General features: G+C 39.8%; 1 protein-coding gene across 4 annotated transcripts in view; it reads right to left on the reverse strand.

Annotated features, from left to right (window-relative positions):
* Positions 1–1,570: 1,570 nt before the first annotated feature.
* BMP2K (BMP2 inducible kinase) overlaps positions 1,571–25,116 on the reverse strand; it is a 402,471-nt gene continuing 378,925 nt past the window's right edge. For all 4 annotated transcript variants that reach the window (XM_029600312.1, XM_029600318.1, XM_029600326.1 and 1 more), the window contains one exon: positions 1,571–3,217. In XM_029600312.1, coding sequence (XP_029456172.1) covers positions 1,794–3,217 — 1,424 coding nt within the window. In that variant the 3' untranslated portion in view covers positions 1,571–1,793. The remainder of the gene's footprint in view (positions 3,218–25,116) is intronic.

Here is a 25,116-nt window from a genome sequence, read left to right on the forward strand (position 1 = left end):
CATCTGGATACTTCTATTCACATAAAAAGAGAAAATAATATGGCTGTGTGACAATCATTCCATCTATTCATAAACTGCTCCTATAAAAATACAGGTTGTATGATACTGGAAAAATGAATAAATGTATAATTTATCAAAATGGTTCAAATTATATTTTATATACTAGCATTCAAGCAAGAGTGTTATGGATTTTACATAATCAATATATAAATGTATATCATACTGTATAGCTTTAGAAAAGCCTCATAATCACAAACAAATATTTTGCAAGGGCTCTCTTGTGGCTCTTGTTGGACCTGGTGGAAGTCAGTGCCATAGCAAAATTTAGCACCTTGTGCTGAAACAGGAGGTGCTGAAACAGGAGATGCCTCTGTCCCCCCCCCCCCCCCCCCCCCCCCCCCCATATCCCGTTCATCAAGTGAGCAACAATAGAAGTTCTGCCATCACATACCACCTTATATAGCTCAGTGTACACATTGTGTCACTGTAACCCCTTAGCTATGGCCTTGTGGAAATGGTGATTCCTGGTAGATCTAGTGCAAATAATTTCAAGCAACTTGGTTTTTCTCTTATGGAACTGCCCAGTTCATTATGAAATGCATTTGTATTTTGTTTATAGAAAATAGAATCAAATTACTTGACAAAAACATTAGGTGATAATTTATTATAATTAAAAGAATAAAAAAGTTCTTTGAAAGATAGTAATTTAATATGTCTAAGAACAATAAAAAAAGCTTTTAAGATATACAGTTTGTGCTGAATAAAAATTTTTAAGTGAAATAAAATGCAGATCTGGGTTTGAGTCCTTAAACATAATTACTAATGCAATAAAACTGGGCTGGAACCTTTCCTGTTTGAAAGTAATCCCAGTTTTACTGGTGGCTCGTTATAGCTAGATGTGCTAATATATGGCATCCAAGGAATAAATCAGTTGTTCCCTATAACTGAACGTAGTCCACAAAGTGCTGCAATTGTTGACTCTGTCCCTGCCAATCCAGGGAGCTTCCCTACATTCACATTTTTTAAAAATATTTCTAAGTAAATCAAGGCAATATAATTTCAACATCTTTAGTTTCAATTCTAGGCTTCAGTACAATTATTATACATTAATGGCACTTGCTGTAAAAAAGTTAATTGCTCAGGCACCAAAACTTATTTGCCTTCCATCTATGCTTTAGCAAAGATATATACTTGCTCTAAAATGACTGCAGTCACCCAGATTTATAATCCTCCAATAAACTGACCCTTTTTAATGTTTGCTGGTTTTTAACAGAAGGAATTATGAAAGGTAGTTTATTTGTGAATGCGAACATTGAAGAGGTTCTTGCAGATCATACTGGAATGATTTCAAGTTGCTGATCTGTCTGGATCATACAAACCGATGAGAAACACTCATAGCATTCTTCCTAGCACCCCGTTTCCATACCTTTCTTCCTTCTTTGGAAATGTCGGCACAATACATAGCAAAATGTCAAAGTATGCCATTGTTGTACTGATATTATTCTAGACTTCCACCGACCAAAGGACAGCAGTTTAAATCACATTCAAGTCGTACTTTGTCCAAACTGTTATAGCTCTATAGAAGATCTGAAATTTAACACTCCAAGCCGTTAGCCTATTTTTTTTTTTTATATACAAAATATTGGATTTTAAACTAGTTCAGATTTTATGCTGCAGTGAAATGCACAAATTCATTTCATGTATAATTCAGTAATATGGATTAATAAAAACCGTAAAATTTGACATGAAAAAGAAAAAAATGAAGCTATAATATATCTTGGAAGATCAAATATTTACTGTTTGGAAGGAAATGGAGCTGCACCAAAAGGATCTAATTCTATTGGCTGCTGTTGCTGCTGCTGTGTTACACTATGTACTACCAGTTCTGTAAAAGGCACAGCACCAAAATCATCCGTATTAAGCCCTTCACTGCTGTGGAATACCCCATGGAGGGAACTGTGTCTAGATCTACTAGGTACTGCTGCATTGTGTTCACCACGATTGTCACTAAGTCCATGATACTGAGGATGCCGCAGGTCTTGAGGGTGGAATGGCTTTGCACCAAAGGGGTCCAATATGTTTTCATCTGGTGGTAAAGGGTTGCTTCTATCTTTTCCTTCAGTCAATGCAATACTAATGTTTTCCTTAGAATCTGATATCGTCAGAAACTCATTGCTGCTTTGAGAATCTCTTCGTCCTACTTTTTTGTGCCGGCGGGTCCTCTCTGGTGTGCGGTAGCTAGGCTTTGGAGTCTTCTTTGTGCTTGTTGGGGTACCATGGTGCCGTTTACCATTGCCACTACATCCTTCTTGTTTGCTGCGTCTTTGACGAGAGGAAAGCTTCTGCAGGTTTCGCTGCTGCTTCACTTTTTGCTGCTGCTGGTTACCTGCTATTTCTTCAAATGGCACAAGTCCAAAAACATCCTCTTTATTTTCAGTCTTATCTTTTGGTGTTGGATGAGGCTGGAATGGAGTACAGCCAAAAATATCCACACTTTCTAGAGAAACTGGTGATGTAACTTGACAATCCAGCTGATCTACCTTCTTACTGAATGGGGCTTTTGTGAATACATCAAATTCATCCTGCTCTTGTTCTCGCCCCGTATCTTTAAAAACAATCTGCGAGAAGTCCTTTTCACCTTTTTTTGGTTGAGACTGCTCAGAATGAAGGGCGAAGAAAGGCACTGCTCCAAACACATCAAATTGTTGGTTAGAGATTACCCTTTCTATACTAGCAGGCAAATCAGACAAGTGAGAGGTAAGTGATACAATAGTTTCTCTACCTACATTACTGCTAGCATGTTCTCCATATCTTCCACTATGTTTTATTCCCTTTCTGTGATCGCAGTCAGAATCAGAACTATGCTTCTCTTCTTCTTCTTCCTCCTCATCTTCAGAGTCCATCAGAAGAGGCCTCTGGCCCAGGTTTTCTGGTTCTGTGTCATTGTCATCATTGAATTCTTCATGTTCACCATGTAAAACCTCCTCATCCTCTGGCTCCTCCTCTTCGCTGCTCTTTGGAGACGGTGGGTCAGATTCAAAATCACTCTCAGACTCATTAATACCTTTGACTATTTGTTTCGGGGACAGAAAATTATCTGTGGCTTTCTTTCCTGTTGCATGGTCTCTGGAAACATGACTTGCCTTTTCATTTATGTTTGTGCTATTCAAAACATCTTGTGTGTTAACTGAATTTTCAGCAATTTTTCCAAGGGAACCTACAAATAAAAAAAAACAACCAACATTATGTAAAAATGCATATTTACAAATACCAGTGCTTAAACTATTTTAATATAGTGCAACCCAAAAAAGCAATACATTAATTGTCACCTTGACGAAGACACTCCATAACATGTTGCCACCGCTAATAAACTGACGAGTAAATCTTGAGTAAAACCTATACATTATACCTCTTGTGCATTTCAAAAGTACTCATTTCAAGTATAAATATTCATCCTACATCAATTAAAAATTGTACTGTTAAGTCATTTTTTAAATAGCTGTTCCTCTTTTCAATTCCCCTGAATTCCTGTCAGCAGCCATGTTGGAACAGCATCATAAATTATCTCACATGGCATGGTATCTGATTGGCTCATATATAAGATCAATTTTCAAAAGCCAATTACGTGAGTAAACTGCTAATTCTCTATGTGGGTTAAAGCAGTGGTCCCCAACCTTTTTTGCACCAGGGACCGGCTTCAAGCAAGACCATTTTTCCATGGCCCGGCAGGGCGGGGTGGGGTTATGGAGGGGGTTGGATTTTAGTGCACACTTATCATTTAATTATGACATTTATAATGTAAATGTGACTCAACTCACCATAGGTTCTTACATGCATGGCACACTGACCCATGATCGTCACGGGGCTAGATGTAAAAGTAGTTTGTATCCACGGGAACCCCCCTGACCCACAATAATGGATGTAAAGCAGAATTATGACATTCCCCATACAACTCACCCTACAAAAAAGATATTCTGGTTCTGGTGACATCTCAGTAACAGCAACTCAAACTCCTTCTACTTCCAAGCTCAATAGCCCTACTTATGAAAAGACAGCAGTTTACCACCAATGCATGTCCTCTGAGAAAACACAACAAATAAGACCGATACAAACGCTTACATGCTAGCAAAATATCTCATCTCGGTAACAGACACAGAACCGACCTAACATACTCTCAGGATCTGTAGTAATGCACATAAACTAATCCGCACACAGTTACACCTGTATTATGGAATAAACTCAAACAGGAGCAACCCTATCTATGAAAAGGCAACACTACAAACATTAAATCAGGCCCTAAAAACCAATACACCTCTTATTAGGAAAACAGAACTAGCAAGCAGCTATAGATCCCCACACAGAAATAATTGTAAAACTATACTAATAAGCAGAATAAATGTTTCAAAACAGCTATGAACAGAATAACATCCAACAATTAAAAACTCATAAAAACTATTAAACATTCTCCAAACACCAATAAAATATTTCAAAAAAGCAGACATCACACAATTAAAATGGCAGTCAAGAAAAATAAACTTAAAAAGCCACCTTTACTTACCCCACTCCAGCAGCTCTCCTACTCCCCTTCCCTGCAGGCCGTGGCACTCACCAGAAGCAGCAGTAGAAGCTAAGCTCCATACTTATGGTCCTCTTCCTTAGTGCCCATGTCTCTCTCACACACACACCATACCAGTCATGCCTCTATGACCAGTTTCTGTCTCTCACACACCAATCATCTCCCAAACAGTCTTTGGCACACACACACCAGTCACCTTCCTGAACAGTTTCTCTCATGCCATACACACACACAGGCTTCCCACTCCCGTGTTCTACTTACATATATGGGCTTCTCACTCTCATAATCACTTTCTCTGTCTCTCTCTCTCACACACCCACACACTCACTCACCAGTCTCTCACTCCCATGCTTGTTCTCTCCACATGCACAGGCTTCTCATTCCCTGAATCACATTCTCTCACATTCACACACACCAGTCTTTTTCTCTCACACACACCGTCACCTTACCAAGCAGTCTCTCTCTCTCATGCATGCACACTCACCCAGGTTTCTCACTCCCATGCTTTCTTTCACCCCCACAACACCAGGCTTCTTACGCCCATGCTTTCCCACATACCCAGACTTCTCACTTCCATGCTTTTTCTCTCTCTCACACACACACACACATCAGTCACCTCCCTGAGCAATCACTTTCATTGTCTCTCACATACACACACACATCAGCTCTCTGACCAGTCAATCACACACAGGCTGGCTGGCTGCTTCTCTCTATTTCACTCACTCACTTCCTCTTCTCCCCCCCCCCCCACCCGAGCACAAATGGGAGCTGCAGCAGCTCCCGCAGGCCAAGAAAGAAGAATCCCATCGGCCGCGGGAGGCTCATGCTGCTGTCTCCTTTCTCGATTACCGGCTGCTTCTATTGCTCGGGGACCAACGCTGCAGCCGCCGCTGCTACTTTATCACGCGGCACGGCTCTTTCTCCTTCCCGCGCACCGCTCCGTGTATCACTTCCTGTTCCGGGTCACGGGGGGGGGGGGGGGGGGCCAGCCGCGGGTGCCACAGCTTCTTCTATCACCGCTGCCGTTCCCACTGGGCTTGAACGTACTGACAGCCCGGCGGCAACGGCAGCGGGAGAGACCGGCGGCGCCGCGGACCGGCAAAAAACTCCCACGGCCCGGTCCTGGTGGTTGGGGACCCCTGGGTTAAAGTATGTGTGAGGATCAACAATGTATCTACTTTTACCCACAGGAAATGAAAGTGAGATCAGATGCAGCGTTAGGAAACAATGTGTATAGTTTTGCATTTTCAAAACTAAGCATATTGCTTTTCAGGGGAAAAAATATATGCAGAAAAAGCAGGTGTAAATCTCTACAAGTACTTTTTCCCTAAGTGATTTTCAAAGGGAAAGCATACTCGTATTTTCCCTTTGAGAACTGGTGCAAAGTGAGCATGGAGATATACATATAGACCTTGCACCTTCGCCCATAGTTTTGAAAATTCCCCCATAATGAATAAACACTGGCATGGAATCTGTTTCCTATAGTGTGCAAATGAAGTAATTTGTGACATGTCCACTATGAACCTATTACATCCAGTGATTCTGAAGAAATCTGTGATTCTTGTTAAGGCTTATCCCAGAGTTGCAGGAGAATTTACAGGGGATTTGGTTAAATTATTTCAAAATATTGACAATGCTAAAATATGTAATTGGTCCAAAGTGAGTAATGCTACTTTTAAAATACTAACAGTACAAACAGTACTGCTCAACTTTAAATCTACATTACTAAGAAGGTAGTATTTAGAAGCAGCCCGATATTCAACTAATGCTGAGTGCAATTAAGGACTAAGGGCCTGAATTTACTAAAACTTTTCTCCCACTCTGTGTCCATCAAAAAAATGCTTATTAAAAAAGATCCTAAGTTAGGTTCCTATTTTTGGCCAACCTAAAGTGCCTTTCTTTTAGGTTGAATGTAAGTATCTAATTTTAACTTTAAGCTTCTTAAGCTGAGACACCTTTATTTAACTCAACTACTGCATCACTTCCCAGTAAACTAAGGAGCCTGTTAAATACCCAGTGCCAGAAATCAGCACAGAGGGCCCAGCTCTGTTCCCCCCTCACTTTACAGCACCTAAACTTAAGTGCCTTGAAAATATAGTTGCATAAATTCAGGTGATGAGCAGGGAATAATTTTTATTTAGGGAGATATAGGTACCAAACAAAGTTTGGCACTTTGATCTTTTGAATATTGGGCACATAGAAGATGATGGTAGATAAGGACTGCAATGTTAGGTGACTAACAACAAGTCTGTTAATGTCATATATGACAAACCGATGCAAAGCCTGGTGATGCGGTTGTGTTCTTTTCTTATACTAGATGAAGACTCTCTTACAATCTAAAGCATGAAGATGCTATTTCTCCTTCATGGACACGTGGTCTCAGAAATAAAGTAGACAATATGATGGATTGATTGCTATGGAAAAAACAAGAAAACCTTTGGTGAATGGGAAGGACTACCAGATCGTGAAAAAATTGTATACATGGCATATAGCAGACATGAGCTTGGAGCTTTCTGACACTTGTAGTGAGGTAAATGAGGGAAGGAACATTATTTTCCATGTCAAGAATTCAAGAGAATCTCTGCAGTGGCTCGAAAGGCAGCTCCTTGAGTTGAGAAAGGACAACATTCAAGTCCCACAAAAGGTAAGGTTTTTGTGCTGGGGTTCAATGCGGCACAAATCTTTCATAAAGCTAGATATCGGTGGATATGTAGAGATGGGTTTAATACGTACATGCCACTAAGGCATTGAAATGTACTTTCACCGCTGATGTGACAAGGCCTGAGTCAGAAAATAGGAGCAAGTATGTTGGCAATTGCTTGGGCTCACAAGAAAATGGGTCTAAAGTTTTTTGTCAGTACCATTTTGAATATCCGAATCATTTGAAGGTATAGTACTCTTTGGTGGATGGCATGACAACTGGAACCAAAATGTTCTTGGTTGTTTTAGACAAAGAGATGAGCAAGCACTGAGCTTTCAACATTCAAACCATCGGACTGAGGAAATAAGGAAGGCCTGGATGATAGAGCATTCTTTCATCCTGAGTTAACATAGGATCTGTCCCCAAAAATATGGGGGCACTGCTGGAAAGCTGTATGAGATATGAAAACTGTCTGTCCGGGCCATGCTGAAGCTATAAGCAAGTATGGTATTGCAGCAGATTTTACACTGCCCTATCAATCAGTAGTAGTGGTGGAAAAGCATATCTGAGGCTTGTCCCCCAATCAAAGAGGAAAGCACCCTGAGTCAGTCAGAATGCTGGGTAGAAGTGATGATCTAGTTTTCTGTTCCAACGCAAACAAGTCAATCGACAACCAACCCCCTAAAATGAATAGCACTTTGGTTGTCACAGAGACCACTTCTGCTGTCAGAATACTCTGCTGAGGTAATCCGTCATCATTTTAAGGCTTCTGGAAGATTAGTGGCTTGTAGGACAGGCCAATGTCTGGTTACACACTCCCCAGTATTTAATGTTTCCTTGCAGAGAGGCCATGATTGTATGCCTGTTTGTAGGCTGTTTGCATTAAGATACTCTTAAATCAAACACTTGTGGACAAGTGCAAGGTGGTGCATTATAGGGGAAAATAACCCATGCTGTAATTACACAACGTTAGGTTCCATTTTAGGAGTTACCACCCAGGAAAGAGATCTATGTGTCATAGTGGATAACACAATATCATGGACTCAGTGTGCTACAGCAGTCAAAAAAAGCAAAGAATATTAGGAATTATTAGGAATAAAATGGAATATATCATAATGCCTCTGTATTGCTCAATGGTGAGGCTACACTTTGAATACTGTGTGCAATTCTGGTTGCTAAATCTTAAAAAAAAGATATATTTGCACTGGAGAAGGTACAGAGGATGACCAAAATGATAAAGGGGATGGAAGCCTATGAGGAAAAGCTAAAGAGGTTAGGGCTATTCAGCTTGCAGAAGAGACAGCTGAGAGGGAGATAGAAGAGGTCTATATAATCATGAGAGGACTAGAACAGGTAAATGTGAATCAGTTGTTTATTCTTTCAGATAATACAAGGACCAGGGGACACTTCATTAAGTTAGCAAGTGGCACATTTAAAACAAATATGAGAAAATTCTTTTTCACTCAATGCACAATTAAGCTCTGGAATTCACTGCCGGAGGATGAGGTTAGGGCAGCTAGTGTAGCTCGATTTAAAAAAGGTTTGGATACGTTCCTGGAGGAGAAGTCTAAGCAAATAAGAGAACAAATGTTTTCCCATAGTGGGCCCTATGTTGTGGAATTCTCTACCAGAATTGTTACATCTGATAACAGAAAGAAAGATAGTCAAACATGAGCTGAAAACATGGCTCCTCCAAAACGCATATGATCTAACATAAAATGATATACAGAAAATTACAATATTAAAAACATAGATATTGTTAGATGAACAAGCAACAATTATTGAGAGATGTTAAGTGTATTAAGACAACTCTCTGACTAATATATGAAGGTTATTGAAAAGGAACTTATGTATCACAAATTACTATTTTAATAATCTAGTTAAATGCTTTAATGTTGGGTTGTCCCATAATGTGAATGTTGCTTTTGTAAACTGTTGTGATCTTTTGGATCAAAGGTATATAAAATGCCTAAAAAAATAAAGTCCATAAACTATTAATCAAGCTGACAGGGAATAACCACCGCTATTACTGGAATTAGTAGCATGGGATTATTTAATGTTTGGGTACTTATAACCTGGAATGGCTACTGTTGGAAACAGGATGCTGGGCTTGATGGACCCTTGGTCTGACCCAGTATGGCATCTTATGTTCCTTTGAAGAAGATGCATTAACTTTGATTGAACAAATCTAATTGCCCTTAATTCAAGACGACTGATCTGATAATGACTGCTCACCAGCTCATATGCCCTGGGATTGGAATGATCCCATGGGTGCATCCCCTCACTTTCGAGGAGATGTCCGTCTCTAGCAAGAATGGATGAGGAAGAGTATGATGCAGTGGCCCCTCCTGAATCACATATGGGTTTTAATATTAGAGTAACTCTTGCCTTGGAAACCTGAATTGTAGTGGATAATGGCTGGATCAGGTAATCCCACTAAGAGGAGAGACCTCAGTGAAGAAAAAGGATATAAAGGCAGGTCAGGGGATCATGTGCAATGGCTGTCACCATATGATCTGATGCAACGAGAATCGCTCCGCTGTCATGCAATGAGAGGTCGGTAGTTTATGTATGAGCAATATCATGGTATATGCTTAATCCGCTGTCAGAAATATTCTCTCCCGCAGCAAGTCTATCTATTTTTAAATTAATTTTATTTTCTGACCAGGTACTAGATTTGACTTCTTGAAACTGACCAGAAAAGTCCAAATTTTACAGAAGGGATGGGTCCAGAAAACAGCAAGGTAGGCAATCAATCAACACCGTGAGGATAACAACAAAGAATAGATGCCCAAGGGTCTTTTTCCAAATCTGTAATTGGTGGAGACGTATGGATTAATTAAAAGTGCCCGACTCGTGCCGAGTTTCGCCACATTCCAGTGGCTGCCTCAGGGGCTATGAGTAAACATAAATATGAATATAATAAATCATAAATACATTAAAAATCATAAAATAAGTCAAAACATAAATTAATAAACTGCAAAACATTTAAAACAGTCAATAAAGTTAAAATATAATAAAAAGAACCTCACAAATAATTAGAACATACATTAAAATATAAAAATCAATGTAACATGTAAAAATCTATATAGCATACATATAAAAAAAAGACATACAGACTAATAACTGAATAAACATGACATACAGACTAATAACTGAGTAAAAAAAGCAGACTAATAACTGCTCACATGCTTTTTTACTCAATTAGCCTGCTTTTTTTACTCAGTTATTAGTCTGTATGACTTGTTTATTCAGTTATTAGTCTTATGTCTTTTTTTTATATGTATGCTATATTGATTTTTACATGTTACATTGATTTTTATATTTTAATGTTCTAATTATTTATTATATATGTGAGGTTCTTTTTACTATATTTTAACTTTGACTATTTGTTTTAAATGTTTTGCATTTTATTAATTTATTTTTTGACTTATTTTATGATTTTTAATGTATTTATGATTTATTATATTCATATTTATGTTTGCTCATAGCCTCTGAGGCAGCCACTGGAATGTGGCAAAACTCGGCGCGAGTCGGGCACTTTTAATTAATCACATACGTCTCCACCAATTAAAGATTTGGAAAAAGACCCTTGGGCATCTATTCTTTGTTGTTATCCTCACAAATTTTACAGAAGACTGACAGTCTTGTGTTGGGAAAGCAATGCTTATTTAAGAGTGCCCATTGTGATTAGCTAGTCATCCAGGTATGGGAAAGACCAGGTATGGGAATCCCTTCATAACAGAAGCATGCAGCTACTACTAAGGCATTAGGTTAAGGCTCTCAAGAGAAGTCAATAAGGCAAAAGGGAGTAGCTTGAACTGATAGAGGGAATAATCTACCTTGAAGCGAAGGTAGTGCCAATGGGAAGGCTGGAAGGGTATACGAGCATAAGCAGTTTGAGCGTGCATATCCTTTCGTGTTTTTGGATATAAGGGAGAAGCATACTGATGGAATTCCTATCAAAGGACATGTTTATTCAAGGAGTCTGTAACCATAATGGTCCTCAATCCTGATTTCTTGGGGATTAGGAAATATGGGGAGTAGAAGTCCTGCCCATGCTGGGGTGCAAGACTGGATATATCTTTTTTTGTTGGTGGGGAAGTGATTGCACTACTTGATGAAACTGCATCAAATGAGATGGATATGGATCAAGATTTGAGCAGTATGGAAGGGATGGTAGCCAGGAGAAAAACAAACAGTATCGACACTCCACGATTTGGAGGACTTAGAAGTCCTTGGTTATCTCCAGAGGTGATCCAGGAAACTATAGTTTGGTGAGAGCCTGACTTCAGTGTTGGAAAAAATTGTGGAAACTATTTTAAAGAACAAAATCAGAGAACATATAGATAGACATGGTTTAATGGGACACAGCCAGAATGGATTTAGCCAAAGCAAGACTTGCCTCACAATTCTGCTACATTTTTTTGAAGGGGTAAATAAACACATGGATAAAGCTAAGCCAGTAGATGTAGTGTATTTGGATTTTCAAAAGGCGATGGGCAAAGTCCCCCACGAGAGGCTTCTAAAAAAATTAAAAATTCATGGGATAGGATGCAATGTCCTTTTGTGGACTGCAAACTGGTTAAAAGGTAGGAAACAGAGTAGGATTAAAAGATCTGTTTCCTCAGAGAAAAGATGTAAACAGTGGAGCGCCTCAGGGATCTGTACATCTATTTATTTATTTTAGTTTTTTCTATACCGGCATTCGTGAGAGTATCACATCATGCCAGTTTACAATAAACAAGGGTGTGATGAAAGGTATAGTAAACAAAGTAAATAACAGGTGCTGAACAGTTACAGTTACAATAAAACAGTAAATAACAGGTGCTGAACAGTTGCAGTTACAATAAAACCCGGATAAGTACAACTTGGATCAGAGAAGAGATAGGAACATTAACATATTAACCAACTTTGACGAGGTACATTTACAAAGATTTGGCAAGGTACATTAAAAAGAGATTATGGTATTTGCTGGGTATTGTCCATCTGAACTTATTGTAGCTTTTTTACGTGGCGGTAGTGCTAGGCAGTAATGGTTTTCTGCATATGGGTAGTTATTAGTACATTTATAAAGATTTGGCGAGGTACATTAAAAGAGATTATGGTATTTGCTGGGTATTGTCCATCTGAACTTATTGTAGATTTTTTACGTGGAGGTAGTGCTAGGAAGTATTGGTATTCTGCATATGGGTAGTTACTGGAAGATGGTTAGAGGTGAGTTATGATTTAATCCGAGTCTGGGAAAGCTTTTTTGAATAGCCACGTTTTGAGTCTTTTCCTGAAAGTTGGAAGACAAGGTTCCTGCCGTAGCTCCGGTGGGATGGAGTTCCAGAGAGGAGGTCCTGCTGTGGAGAAAGACCTGTCTCTGAAGGTTATATGAATGGAGGATTTGGAGTGAGGTACCTGAAGAGATTCCTTATAGTACTCTCTTATAGGTCTGGAGGATGTGTGTTTTTTGAAAGGGATTTGGAGGTTGAGCGGAGTGAGTTGTTGGATAGCTTTGTATATTGTGGTGATGGACTTGTATAATATTCTATAATGAATCGGCAGCCAGTGTAGGTCTTTGAGGATAGGGGAGATGTGATCTCTTCTCCTTTGTTAGTATTCTGGCTGCCGTGTTTTGCACGATCTGGAGAGGTTTGGTATGCGATGATGGGAGACCTAATAGTAAAGAGTTGCAATAGTCTAACTTAGAGAAGACTATTGCTTGTAAAATTGTCCTGTAGTCATGGTTGTGGAACAGTGGTTTTATTCTTTTTAGGACGTGCAGTTTATGAAAGCAGTCCTTGGTAGTTTGGTTTATGAACGCTTTTAGGTTTAGCCGATTATCAATGATCGCCCCTAGATCTCTCACTTGGGCTGTTTGTAGGTTTGCTGAAAGGTTTGTGGGGATGTAGCCGTTCTCTGTGGATATGAGAAGGAGTTCCGTTTTTGAGGAATTTAGGATTAAATTCAGGCTGGAGAGGAGGGAGTTAATTTCTTGAAGGCATGATTCCCATAGATCTAGGGTATTGTTGATGGATTCTTTGATGGGGATCACAATCTGGACATCGTCAGCGTAAAGATAGTGTTTTAGGTTCAGGCTGGTTAGTAATTGGCAGAGAGGGAGAAGGTAGATGTTAAAGAGAGTAGGTGAGAGGGATGAGCCTTGTGGGACTCCTAGATATGAAGGGTAATGCTTAGATTCTTTGTTGTGTATTTTGACCTTGTAGCCTCTGTTTTTCAAGAATGTATTGAACCAGGCCCAAGCGGTGCCAGTTATGCCGATATTAGATAGTTGGTTAAGGAGCATAGAATGGTTGACCGTGTCAAAGGCAGCTGAGAGGTCCAAGAGAATCAGTAGATAGGCCTGGCCTTTGCCAAGGCCCATGATGAGGAAATCTGTCAAGGAAATAAGAAGTGATTCGGTACTTAGTGATTTCCTGAATCCATATTGAGAGGGGAAAAGAATTTTATGATCCTCAAGGTAGTCTGATAATCTAGTGTTAACTAGTTTTTCCATGACCTTGGCAATGAAAGGGAGATTGGGCGAAAGTTGGTAGGGTCTTCTGGATCTAGGTTTGGTTTTTTCAGGAGCGGTTTAATGGAAGCCATTTTAAGGTCGTCTGGATAGATTCCTTGGGATAAGGAGCAATTGATGATGTCTGCCATGGCTTTGGAGATGGTGTCTGGAATAAGAAGTAGTAGTTTGGACGGAATATGGTCTAAAGGGTGAGACTAGGGTTTCATTTTTTTCAGTACTTTTAGGATCTCTGATGATGTGATAGGTTCGAACGAATTGAGCGAGATGTTTATGTTGGGATGTAGATAGATATTGTGAAGGGAAGCGGTGTTGGGCGTCAGCTTTATTAGAAGGTTAGTGATTTTGTTGCTGAAGAAGAGGGCCAGCTCCTCTGCTTTTTCTTGGGCTTTGTTAAGTGGTATATCCGGTGCTTGGATTTGAGTTAGGTTGGAGACGTAGGCGAACAGGGCTTTAGCATCAAAAATCATGTGATGGATCTTATGTGCGTAGAAGTCTCTTTTTGTTTTTAACATTGTGCTTTTGTAGCGGTGGAGGGCAAGTTTGTAGGCGGAGAGGGAGGACGCTGTGGGTGCTTTGCGCCATTTGCTTTCATTCCGTCTGAGGGAGAGTTTTAGGTTTTGAAGTTCTTCATTGAACCAAGGTTGTCTTTTAGGATGGTTGTGTTTGAGTTTTTTAGTTGTCAGGGGACAGAGTTTGTTTGCTGCCGCTTTAGTTATATTATGCCATGAATGAAGGGCTGAATTCGGAGTAGAGACGTCTATGAGGGGGAGTTCTAATGCTAGGTGATTATGGAAGTCATCGGAGGTGCATGATTTCCTGAAAGTGAATTGTTGTTGAGGGGCTTGATTGCTATTTCTTTGTGTCAGCGAGAAGGTGGTTGAGATTAGGGCATGGTCTGACCAGGGTACTGGTTCGCAGACCGGTTGTGTGGCGTTAGAGATGCCTGAGTTAATGAAGATGAGGTCTAAGGTATGACCTGCTCTGTGGGTGGGTTTCTTGATAATCTGCTTGAAGCCTAAGGCTGACATGGCGGTAAGGAGTGTTTCGCCGTTGGTGGAAAGAGAAGGGTCGTCGACATGTAAGTTGAAGTCTCCAAGTATTATTGCTGGGGAGTCCAAATTTAGGTAAGAGGCTGTTAGTTCTATAAAGGGTGAAGCGTCCGAGTCGAGAAGGCCAGGGGGGGCATAGACAAGAAGGATTTGAAGATCGTCAGATTTGAAGAGGCCTGTTTCCAGTTTGGTAGGTGAGTTGAATGGGTAATGAGTGAGATTCAGATCTTTTTTGGCAGCAAGAAGTATATCCCCTCCTCTTCTTTTCTGTCGGGGAATAGTGAAGAAATCGTAGTATGCGTCGGTAATTGGTTAATTAGTGCAGTGTCTGTTGGTTTGAGCCAAGTTTCAGTTATGGCGCAGAGGTCTGGGTTAGCATCAAGAAGAAGGTCGTTGAGTATAAGGGTTTTCTTAGTGAGGGATTGGGCGTTAAATAGAAGTAGGGAGAATAGGTTCAAGCCTAGCAATTGAGTAATAGGGGAGACCATGATGGGAATGAGGGCTTTGTAGGAGTGTGGTTGGGTAGTCATGAGAGGTTTACCAGTAAGAATGGTCCTCCTATGATGGAGAGTTGGAATAGGGAGGCCACGAAGCATGGTGGCCAGTTGTTACCAGATAACTGTTTATTGAAGAGCAGAGTTTGATTTCTGAGGTGAGGGTAGGAAGAGTACTGGATGCGGTCGAATCAGAGCTGGTGCTTGTTCAGGTAAGTATTGAAAGCTGAAGGCGGAATGCTTCAAAGACGTTTGTAAGACTGAAGGGTGAGTGAATGGTGAAGTTTTAGGTTGCTGTTTGCTTGTAGATTGTACGGTGGAGGAATGTGTGATAAGATGAGAGCTGGCAGAAGTTTGGTTGAGTGTTGTAGGCTGTGATAGTTCCGGTGGTTGTGAAAGAGATGGTGATATTATTGGCGTGAATTAATTGTTCTTTATTTGATCAAGTGTTGCAATATGCACTTTCTCTAGTTAGGAGTTGTGCTTCAGGGGTGCACAAAGGGGCCTGCCCCTTTGTCGCGCACCTTCGGCGCGTGACGCCGAGCGGGGCGTCTGAGATTTAAAGCCCCCGCTTACCGCTGACGTGGAGGTAAGGAGATGTCCAATCGGCTGCTGCTGCGTCTGGGAGGGGGCAGAGTGGAGGGACCGGCCGCGTGGCCGGCACTGGAGCCCCGGAGGCGAGTGCTGTGCGTTTGTTAGGGCCTTGCCCTGACGGGCTTCAGCGCCGGATGCGCAGGCCTAGCAGCAGACTCGATCGTGTGCAGCGTGGAGAGGATCGCGGCAGAAAGAATGCGGCGGAAAGGATGCGGCAAAGGATGCGGCAAAGGATGTGGCAGAAACGATACTTGGATCAGTGTTTGTTTTTTTTAATATATTTGTAAATTATCTGGAAAGGAGGACGATGAGTGAGATCAAATTTGCAAATGACACAATTATTCAGAGTAGTTAAATCACAAGTGGATAGTGTTAAACTACAGGAGGACTTTGCTAGGCTGGAAAGTTGGGTATCCAAATGGTAGATGAAATTTAACATGGACAAGTGCAAGGTGATAGGAAAAAATAACCCTTGCAGTAGTTGCACAATGTTAGGTTTCATGTTAGGTAAAAGATCTAGATGTCATAGTGGACAATACATCGAAATTGTTGGCTCAGTGTGCTGCGGCAGTCAAAAAAACAAACAGAATGTTAGCAATTATTAGAAAGGGAATAGTGAATAAAACTGAGAATGCTGCAATGTCTCTGTATCTTTCCATGGTGAGACCAAAACTTGAGTACTGTGTTCAGTTCTGGTTGCCAAATCTCCAAAAAAAAAAAAAAAAGATATACTGGAGAAGGTACAGAAAAGGGAAACCAAAATGAAAAAGGGGATAGAATGGTTCCCCTAGGAGGAAAGACTAAAGAAGTTAAGAGTTCAGCTTGGAGAAGAGATGGCTGAGGAGGGATATGATGGAGGTCTACATAATTATGAGTAGACTAGAACCAGTAAATGTGAATTGGTTGTTTACTCTCTTTCAGATAATAGGAAAACTAGGGGGCACTCCATGAAGTTAGCAAGTAGCACATTTAAAACAAATTGGAAAAAATTCTCTCTCACTCAATGCGCAATTAAGCTCTGGAATTCATTGCCAGAGGAAGTGGTTAAGGCAGTTAAAAAAAAAAAGATTTAGACAAGTTCTTGGAAAAGAAGTCCATAAACTGCTATTAGTGAAGTTGACTTAGGGAATAGCCACTGCTTATTACCGGCATTAGTAACATGGGATCTATTTAATGCGTGGGTACTTGCCAGGTACTTGTATCCTGGATTGGCCACAGTTGGAAACAGGATGCTGGGCTTGATGGTCCCTCGGTCTGACGAGGTATGGTATCATGTTCTTATGGCTATCACACACACACACTTTCCTGGTTCAATATTTAGCTACATTGTATAAGCACAATTCAGGCCATAATACCCAGAAAAATATCTTAAAGCAGCCTGTTCTCTCTGAACCAAACAAAAATGGAGAAAGAACATAATACTCAAGTTCTGACTATGTGTCAAAACTTAGAAGTGAAGACAAAACAGAATCTTCCAAAACAATGGAACCAGATAATCTGCTTCTGGCCTTGACTGCAATAAAGATATCAGACAAAGACTGGTTTACTTCTCAAAGTCTTCTATGCAAAAAAACTTCATCAATTAGAAAACAAACACAGCATGAACTAATGACAATTGACTGTCAACAAGCAGGCATGAAATAACTGTTACACATGGGTGACATCTGACAGACCCATTTCTTAAAGCTCAGTAAAGCTTTACTAAAGCATGCATAAGAGTTCACATGTACACATACTACCTTTTGAGCCCCTCTGTCAGCTATCACACGGACATGTTCCGTTCTCTCAAATTTTTCAATCCCTCAAGGCCTAATGCCTCCTTTTGTCTGCCTCATTGCTAAAATGTTTTTCACTGCTTCCTCTGTGGCCCCTCCAGCAAAATTTTTAAGTTGTAGAAAAAAATTAAAGTTTTCCAAGTCGGAAAAGCCCATTCTAAATAGATTTAAGGCCTGCATTTGTAGGTGATGTATGTCCATCATGGATACTGATTCCATCTTTTATTGATGCTTGGGCCTAGACACAATTCATCAAATAGTTGTGGCTGTGGTTGCATGCCACCCATAAAGCAGTGGTATCATGCCTGGAAGATGGAGGCCCTTCAAATGGTGCTGATGCATAAGAGCCAAAAGACTCCGTACCAGGGCTCCATCTGATGATGTCACCCATATGTGAGGACTATCATCCTGCATGTCCTGGGATAAACTCCCATTCTCACATGGAATTTCTATCCATATTGATTCTAAAGTGCATTTTCTTTCCTGAAGAACTTTTATTGTTTAGCTCCATGCTCTCTTTAACATATAGTACCACCACTCCACCAATCTGATCTATTTTATTGTGATATTATTGGTAACCTGATATGAGTGGATGTGTCAATTTAAGGATTGCTAAATGTGATTAGGGTTTTTAAATTTATTATGACTGGCCAGCAGCAGGTCTAAAATGAGTCAATCACTAAAACCTAGGGTTAATTTAATGTTATTTTAAGTGATTGACTTCAAAATAAGTTGATAATCTCTATATAAAAAAATGAGATGGGGAGGGTGGGAATCAAACTAGAACTAGTTTCACAGGAACCAGTATTCTCACCTTCTCAGATCAAGTAAGTGACTTTTGCAAATTCACAAGTCAAACACTGACAAAGAAATACTATCTTTTATTAGCTCAGAGAATCAAAATCTATGTGCCCACTACACAGACAAGTCTAACCCAGACAAGCTTAAAGCTGCTAATTGTTTACATATTCTTTAAAACGGTTAATTGTAAAATCTGTTACTAATTTATTTTTTTGACTGTTTAATTTTTGTATAAACGGTTTAATGTAAAGCCTGTTGCTAAAATTAATGTTGTCTGTAAACCGAGGTGATGTATTTCTATACGTACCACGGTATATAAGAATCTCGAAATAAATAAATAAATAAATAACATGGCAAACAAATACTAACCTCCTTGACAAAGAGTAGGGATGTAGCTTTCTCAGTCCCAGTGCCATTGTTTCTGGTGCAGAAGATCCCATTCGCACAGTTTCATTTTTTTCTAACTGTACCCAGAGTTGATCAGGGTGCCATCAGTGTAATTGGTGATCAGTACATGCTCCAAGGTGCGATCTACACATTTGTCATGACAACCCAATGTGCCGTCTGTATCATGGGAACAGAGCACTTCAGTGTATAAGTTCAAGAGTCCTGCTGCGAATGTCATGGTGTGGAAGGAATTATATGTGCCATCTAAGGAAGAGATTGCATTGACCAGACCAGAGCTAGGGGGCACGCTGGGCTGCCACTGGACCAACATGGATTGAATTTTTAGGCTAATGGGGGGTATGTGTCCAGGGGCCCCACTAGACCACCAAGGTCTATTTTCTAAAGGGGGGTCTACTAGACTAACAGGGACTATTGTTTATGTTGCAAGGGGTAAGGGAGAGGGGTCTGTTACTTGGGGAATGTTTTGAATATGGGGGAGTTTGGTTGGAGCAGGTAATAAGTTTGACCAAAGGGGAGGGATTTGGGAAGCGAGGCAGGGTGTTGCCACATGATTTTTTTTTTTTACATCTTTTTCTTTTGGGCCTGTTGGGCCACTTCAAAAGACAGCGGTGGGGGGGGGGGGGGGGGGGGGGGGGGGAGTGCAGTAATCTGATGTGAAATAGATGTGATATCCCCTGAAGAAACTGTGTGGTGAAACAGGAGCCTCTTGTTGGGAAAAAGAATGCAATGAGAAAGAAAATTTAATTAAATAATGTGGAGTAGAGATATCTGGAGATAATGTGTTGAAAGGATTACACCATCATAAAAGAAGAAAAGAAGAAGTGGTTAATTAAAGATTGCGTTTTTATTGTATTTGTTACATGTAAACCAAAATTTTTCTTTGATTAGTATGGAGAGTGAATGTTTGTGGGTTACTATATTTTGTGTTTAACAAATATTTTTAATAAATTTTTTGATATTGTTAAAATAAAATTTGAAATACAACAGATACACAGGTTTTGTTTCTGATATATTGCTTAATGTTGTTTTTCCTGTGTTAAAACCTTTTCGTGTATGTATTTGACCTTCACAAATTACTAGTAACAGATTAGCAAATTTGAGGTCCATATTCAGTCACTGTCTGGATAGCAAAGCTAGCCAGATACATTTATCTGGCTAACTTTGGAGGTATATTCAATAGTGCAGTCACACTAATGAATATAGCCACCCAGCTAACTTTACTCAGCTAAGTTTAGGACAGCTCTTATGTCTGATCAGACTTAGCTGGCTAAGTTATCCATCTAACATTGAATATCGGAGTTAACCAGTTAACAACTCCTCCCAGTTATCCCACTGGAATGCCCCTAACTTATCCAGCAAAATTCTAGCTGGCTAACTTATTAGTCAGCTAGAATTTAGCCAGATAAGAACCCAAAACTTCATTTAGCTGACTAATTTCTCAGTTATCTGGCTAAATGCTTTTGAATATGGACCTCCATGTTTTAGCTCTTTTAGAATTCTGGGATGGATGCCATCCATTTTTTAAGAACATAAGAAAATGCCATATTGGGTCAGACCAAGGGTCCATCAAGCCCAGCATCCTGTTTCCAAAAGTGGCCAATCCAGGCCATAAGAACCTGACAAGTACCCAAAAACTAAGTCTATTCCATGTTACCATTGCTAATGGCAGTGGCTATTCTCTAAGTGAACTTAATTGTAGGTAATGGACTTCTCCTCCAAGAACTTATCCAATCCTTTTTTAAACACAGCTATACTAACTGCACTAACCACATCCTCTGGCAACAAATTCCAGAGTTTAATTGTGCGTTGAGTAAAAAAGAACTTTCTCCAATTAGTTTTAAATGTGCCCCATGCTAACTTCATGGAGTGCCCCCTAGTCTTTCTACTATCCGAAAGAGTAAATAACCGATTCACATCTACCCGTTCTAGACCTCTCATGATTTTAAACACCTCTATCATATCCCCCCTCAGTCGTCTCTTCTCCAAGCTGAAGAGTCCTAATCTCTTTAGTCTTTCCTCATAGGGGAGTTGTTCCATTCCCCTTATCATTTTGGTAGCCCTTCTCTGTACCTTCTCCATCGCAATTATATCTTTTTTGAGATGCGGCGACCAGAATTGTACACAGTATTCAAGGTGTGGTCTTCACCATGGAGCGATACAGAGGTAATATGACATTTTCCGTTTTATTCACCATTCCCTTTCTAATAATTCCCAACATTCTGTTTGCTTTTTTGACTGCCGCAGCACTCTTTAGTTTGTCATTCTAGCCTATTACTTCTTCCATTGTCACAGATATTTGTTTTAGTTGCTCAGAATCTCCTCCATTAAAGAATGTTTCAGGTGTGGATATGTTTCCAACATACTTCTCAATAAAGACTGAGGCAAAGAATGTGTTTAGTATTTCTGTTATTTCCTTGTCCTTCCTTTTGCTACTCTGTCATCTAGTGGCCCAACTGACTCCTTCACAAGCTTTTTGCTTCAAATGTACTTGAAAAGGTTTTTATTACTTTCTGCCTCACTGGCAAGCTTCTTCTCAAATTCTTTCTTGGCCTGTCTTACATCTAACTTACCAGTGTTTATGCTTTTGCTTATTTTCATCATTTGGGTCTACTTTCCATTTTTTTTTTTTTTTAAAAAGTACCCTTTTAGTTCTAACTGCCTCATTTTACCTTACCATTAAACCATGCTGGTGGTAGTTTGGCCTTCCTTCAACCTTTTTTAATCATAGAATACATGTTATCTGGGCTTCCAAATTTTTTTTTTAATTTATAGCCTGTACACATCTGGTAACATTTCTGGCACAAATTATATCGCAATGACAGAGAGGAGCACCCGGGAGGAGGTGTGGTACTTTATGTCCGGGATGGCATAGAGTCCAACAGGATAAACATCCTGCATGAGACTAAATACAAATTTGAATCTTTATGGGTAAAAATCCCTTGCGTGTCGGGGAAGACTATAGTGATAGGGGTATACTACCGTCCACCTGGTCAAGATGGTGAGATGGACAGTGAAATGCTAAGAGAAATTAGGGAAGCTAACCAAATTGGTATTGCAGTAATAATGGGAGACTTCAATTACCCCAATATTGACTGGGTAAATGTATCATTGGGACACGCTAGAGAGATAACATTCCTGGATGGAATAAATGATAGCCAAAAGATCTTCATTCAAAAATTGGAAGAAGGATCCAACATAAGAAAATAGGATAAAGCATAAACATTGGCAAGTTAAATGTAAGACATTGATAAGACCGGCTAAGAGAGAATTTGAAAAGAAGTTGGCTGTAGAGGCAAAAACTCACAGTAAAAACTTTTTTAAATATATCCGAAGCAGAAAGCCTGTGAGGGAGTCAGTTGGACCGTTAGATGAACGAGGGGTTAAAGGGGCACTTAGAGAAGATAAGGCCATCGCAGAAAGATTAAATGATTTCTTTGCTTCGGTGTTTACTGAAGAGGATGTTGGGGAGGTACCCGTAATGGAGAAGGTTTTCATGGGTAATGATTCAGATGGACTGAATCAAATCACGGTGAACCTAGAAGATGTGGTAGGCCTGACTGACAAACTGAAGAGTAGTAAAATCACCCGAACCGGATGGTATACACCCCAGAGTTCTGAAGGAACTAAAAAAAATGAAATTTCAGACCTATTAGTAAAAATTTGTAACCTATCATTAAAATCATCCATTGTACCTGAAGACTGGAGGATAGCAAATGTAACCCCAATATTTAAAAAGGGCTCAAGGGGCGATCCGGGAAACTACAGACCAGTTAGCCTGACTTCAGTGCCAGGAAAAATAGTGGAAAGTGTTCTAAACATCAAAATCAAAGAACATATAGAAAGACATGGTTAAATGGAACAAAGTCAGCATGGCTTTACCCTGGGCAAGTCTTGCCTCACAAATCTGCTTCAGTTTTTTGAAGGAGTTAAACAACATGTGGATAAAGGTGAACCAGTAGATGTAGTATACTTGGATTTTCAGAAGGCGTTTGACAAAGTTCCTCTTGAGAGGCTTCTAGGAAAAGTAAAAAGTCATGGGATAGGTGGTGAGATCCTTTCGTGGATTGCAAACTGGCTAAAAGACAGGAAACCGAGAGTAGGATTAAATGGACAATTTTCTCAGTGGAAGGGAGTGAAGAGTGGAGTGCCTCAGGGATCTGTATTGGGACCCTTACTTTTAAATATATTTATAAATGATCTGGAAAGAAATACGACAAGTGAGATAATCAAATTTGCAGATGACACAAAATTGTTCAGAGTAGTTAAATCACAAGCAGATTGTGATAAATTGAAGGAAGACCTTGTGAGACTGGAAAATTGGGCATCCAAATGGCAGATGAAATTTAATGTGGATAAGTGCAAGGTGATGCATATAGGGAAAAATAACCCATGCTATAATTACACAATGTTGGGTTCCATATTAGGTGCTACAACCCAAGAAAGAGATCTAGGCATCATAGTGGATAACACATTGAAATCATTGGTTCAGTGTGCTGCGGCAGTCAAAAAAGCAAACAGAATGTTGGGAATTATTAGAAAGGGAATGGTGAATAAAACTGAAAATGTCATAATGCCTCTGTATCGCTCCATGGTGAGACCGCACCTTGAATACTGTGTACAATTCTGGTCGCCGCATCTCAAAAAAGATATAATTGTGATGGAGAAGGTACAGAGAAGGGCTACCAAAATGATAAGAGGAATGGAACAGCTCCCCTATGAGGAAGGACTAAAGAGGTTAGGACTTTTCAGCTTGGAGAAGAGACGGCTGAGGGGGGATATGATAGAGATGTTTAAAATTATGAGAGGTCTAGAATGGGTAGATGTGAATCGGTTATTTACTCTTTCGGATAGTAGAAAGACTAGGGGCACTCCATGAAGTTAGCATGGGGCACATTTAAAACTAATCGGAGAAAGTTCTTTTTTACTCAGCGCACAATTAAACTCTGGAATTTGTTGCCAGAGGATGTGGTTAGTGCAGTTAGTATAGCGGTGTTTAAAAAAGGATTGGATAAGTTCTTGGAGAAGAAGTCCATTACCTGCTATTAAGTTCACTTAGAGAATAGCCACTGCCATTAGCAATGGTAACATGGAATAGACTTAGTTTTTGGGTACTTGCCAGGTTCTTATGGCCTGGATTGGTCACTGTTGGAAACAGGATGCTGGGCTTGATGGACCCTTGGTCTGACCCAGTATGGCATTTTCTTATGTTCTTATACATCATAATAAAGGGCATTTAAGGAACAAAACTGACAAAAAACAATCTGCAGGATATAATGCTGCCTGGGGATATTACAATGTGGCCTGAGTACTGGATATTAGTTACATTTTAAAGGCCCGATTGAAACGCCTGCTTAAACAAAGGTTTTAGGTCTTCTTCAAGGTCATAGTATATATCTGAATTTGATTCTCTTTTGTATAGAAAACCAATGTATTAAAAAAATCACTGACGTGATATCATGCATCCTAGACCCAGTTAATATCCATGCATTGGCATTTTGTACCAGCTAAAAAGCTCTCAAAGAATTTGCTGGAAACCTGATGCAAAGTAAATTGTAATAATACCTAAAAGTACAAGGGTCTGAAGAATGATGTTGAAATCCTGGGATCCAATAAAGATTTTAGTCTCCTGGGTATGCATAGCTTAAAAAAAAATAGTCTTAATCACAGATTTCATCTGGTCATGCATGGATTGGTTACTATCAAGGACAATACCAAGATTCTGCATCTAGGGCAATATTTGTGAATTGTGGCCTTCAAATTAAAAAAAAACAAAAGAGGCATCAGGCATTTGGAAACCTCCTTAGCATTTCCTTTCTGTCTTGTCTACGTTGAATGCGAGTTTGCTATGCAATAACCAACATTTAATGGTTTTCAAGTATATGGATATAAATTCAAATGTTTCAGACCACATAGACCAAATTGGGAGATTTACTGAATGTTATCATAGATTTTATAACATATACACAAACTCACAAGAATTTTACAAAGAAGGGATAGACAGATATTAGAGGGTGGCCGACAATGCTGAACTCCGAGGTTCACCTGAGTTAATAGCATGCTGCTTAGACACTGCAATGGCAATTCTCACTTGGGTTCTATTTGCTAGGAGGAAATCCAACTCAGCAAATGTTTAATTTTGCAACTGCTCAGTTTTTTTTTAATTTGCTCTATCATAATTTCCCTTTTTAAAGTTATATTCTACAGCAATAATTTTACTCACTGTCCTTCCTTCAAACAGTGAATATGTCAAAT

This window comes from Rhinatrema bivittatum, chromosome 1 (assembly GCF_901001135.1).
Source record: "Rhinatrema bivittatum chromosome 1, aRhiBiv1.1, whole genome shotgun sequence".
Lineage (NCBI taxonomy): Eukaryota > Metazoa > Chordata > Amphibia > Gymnophiona > Rhinatrematidae > Rhinatrema > Rhinatrema bivittatum.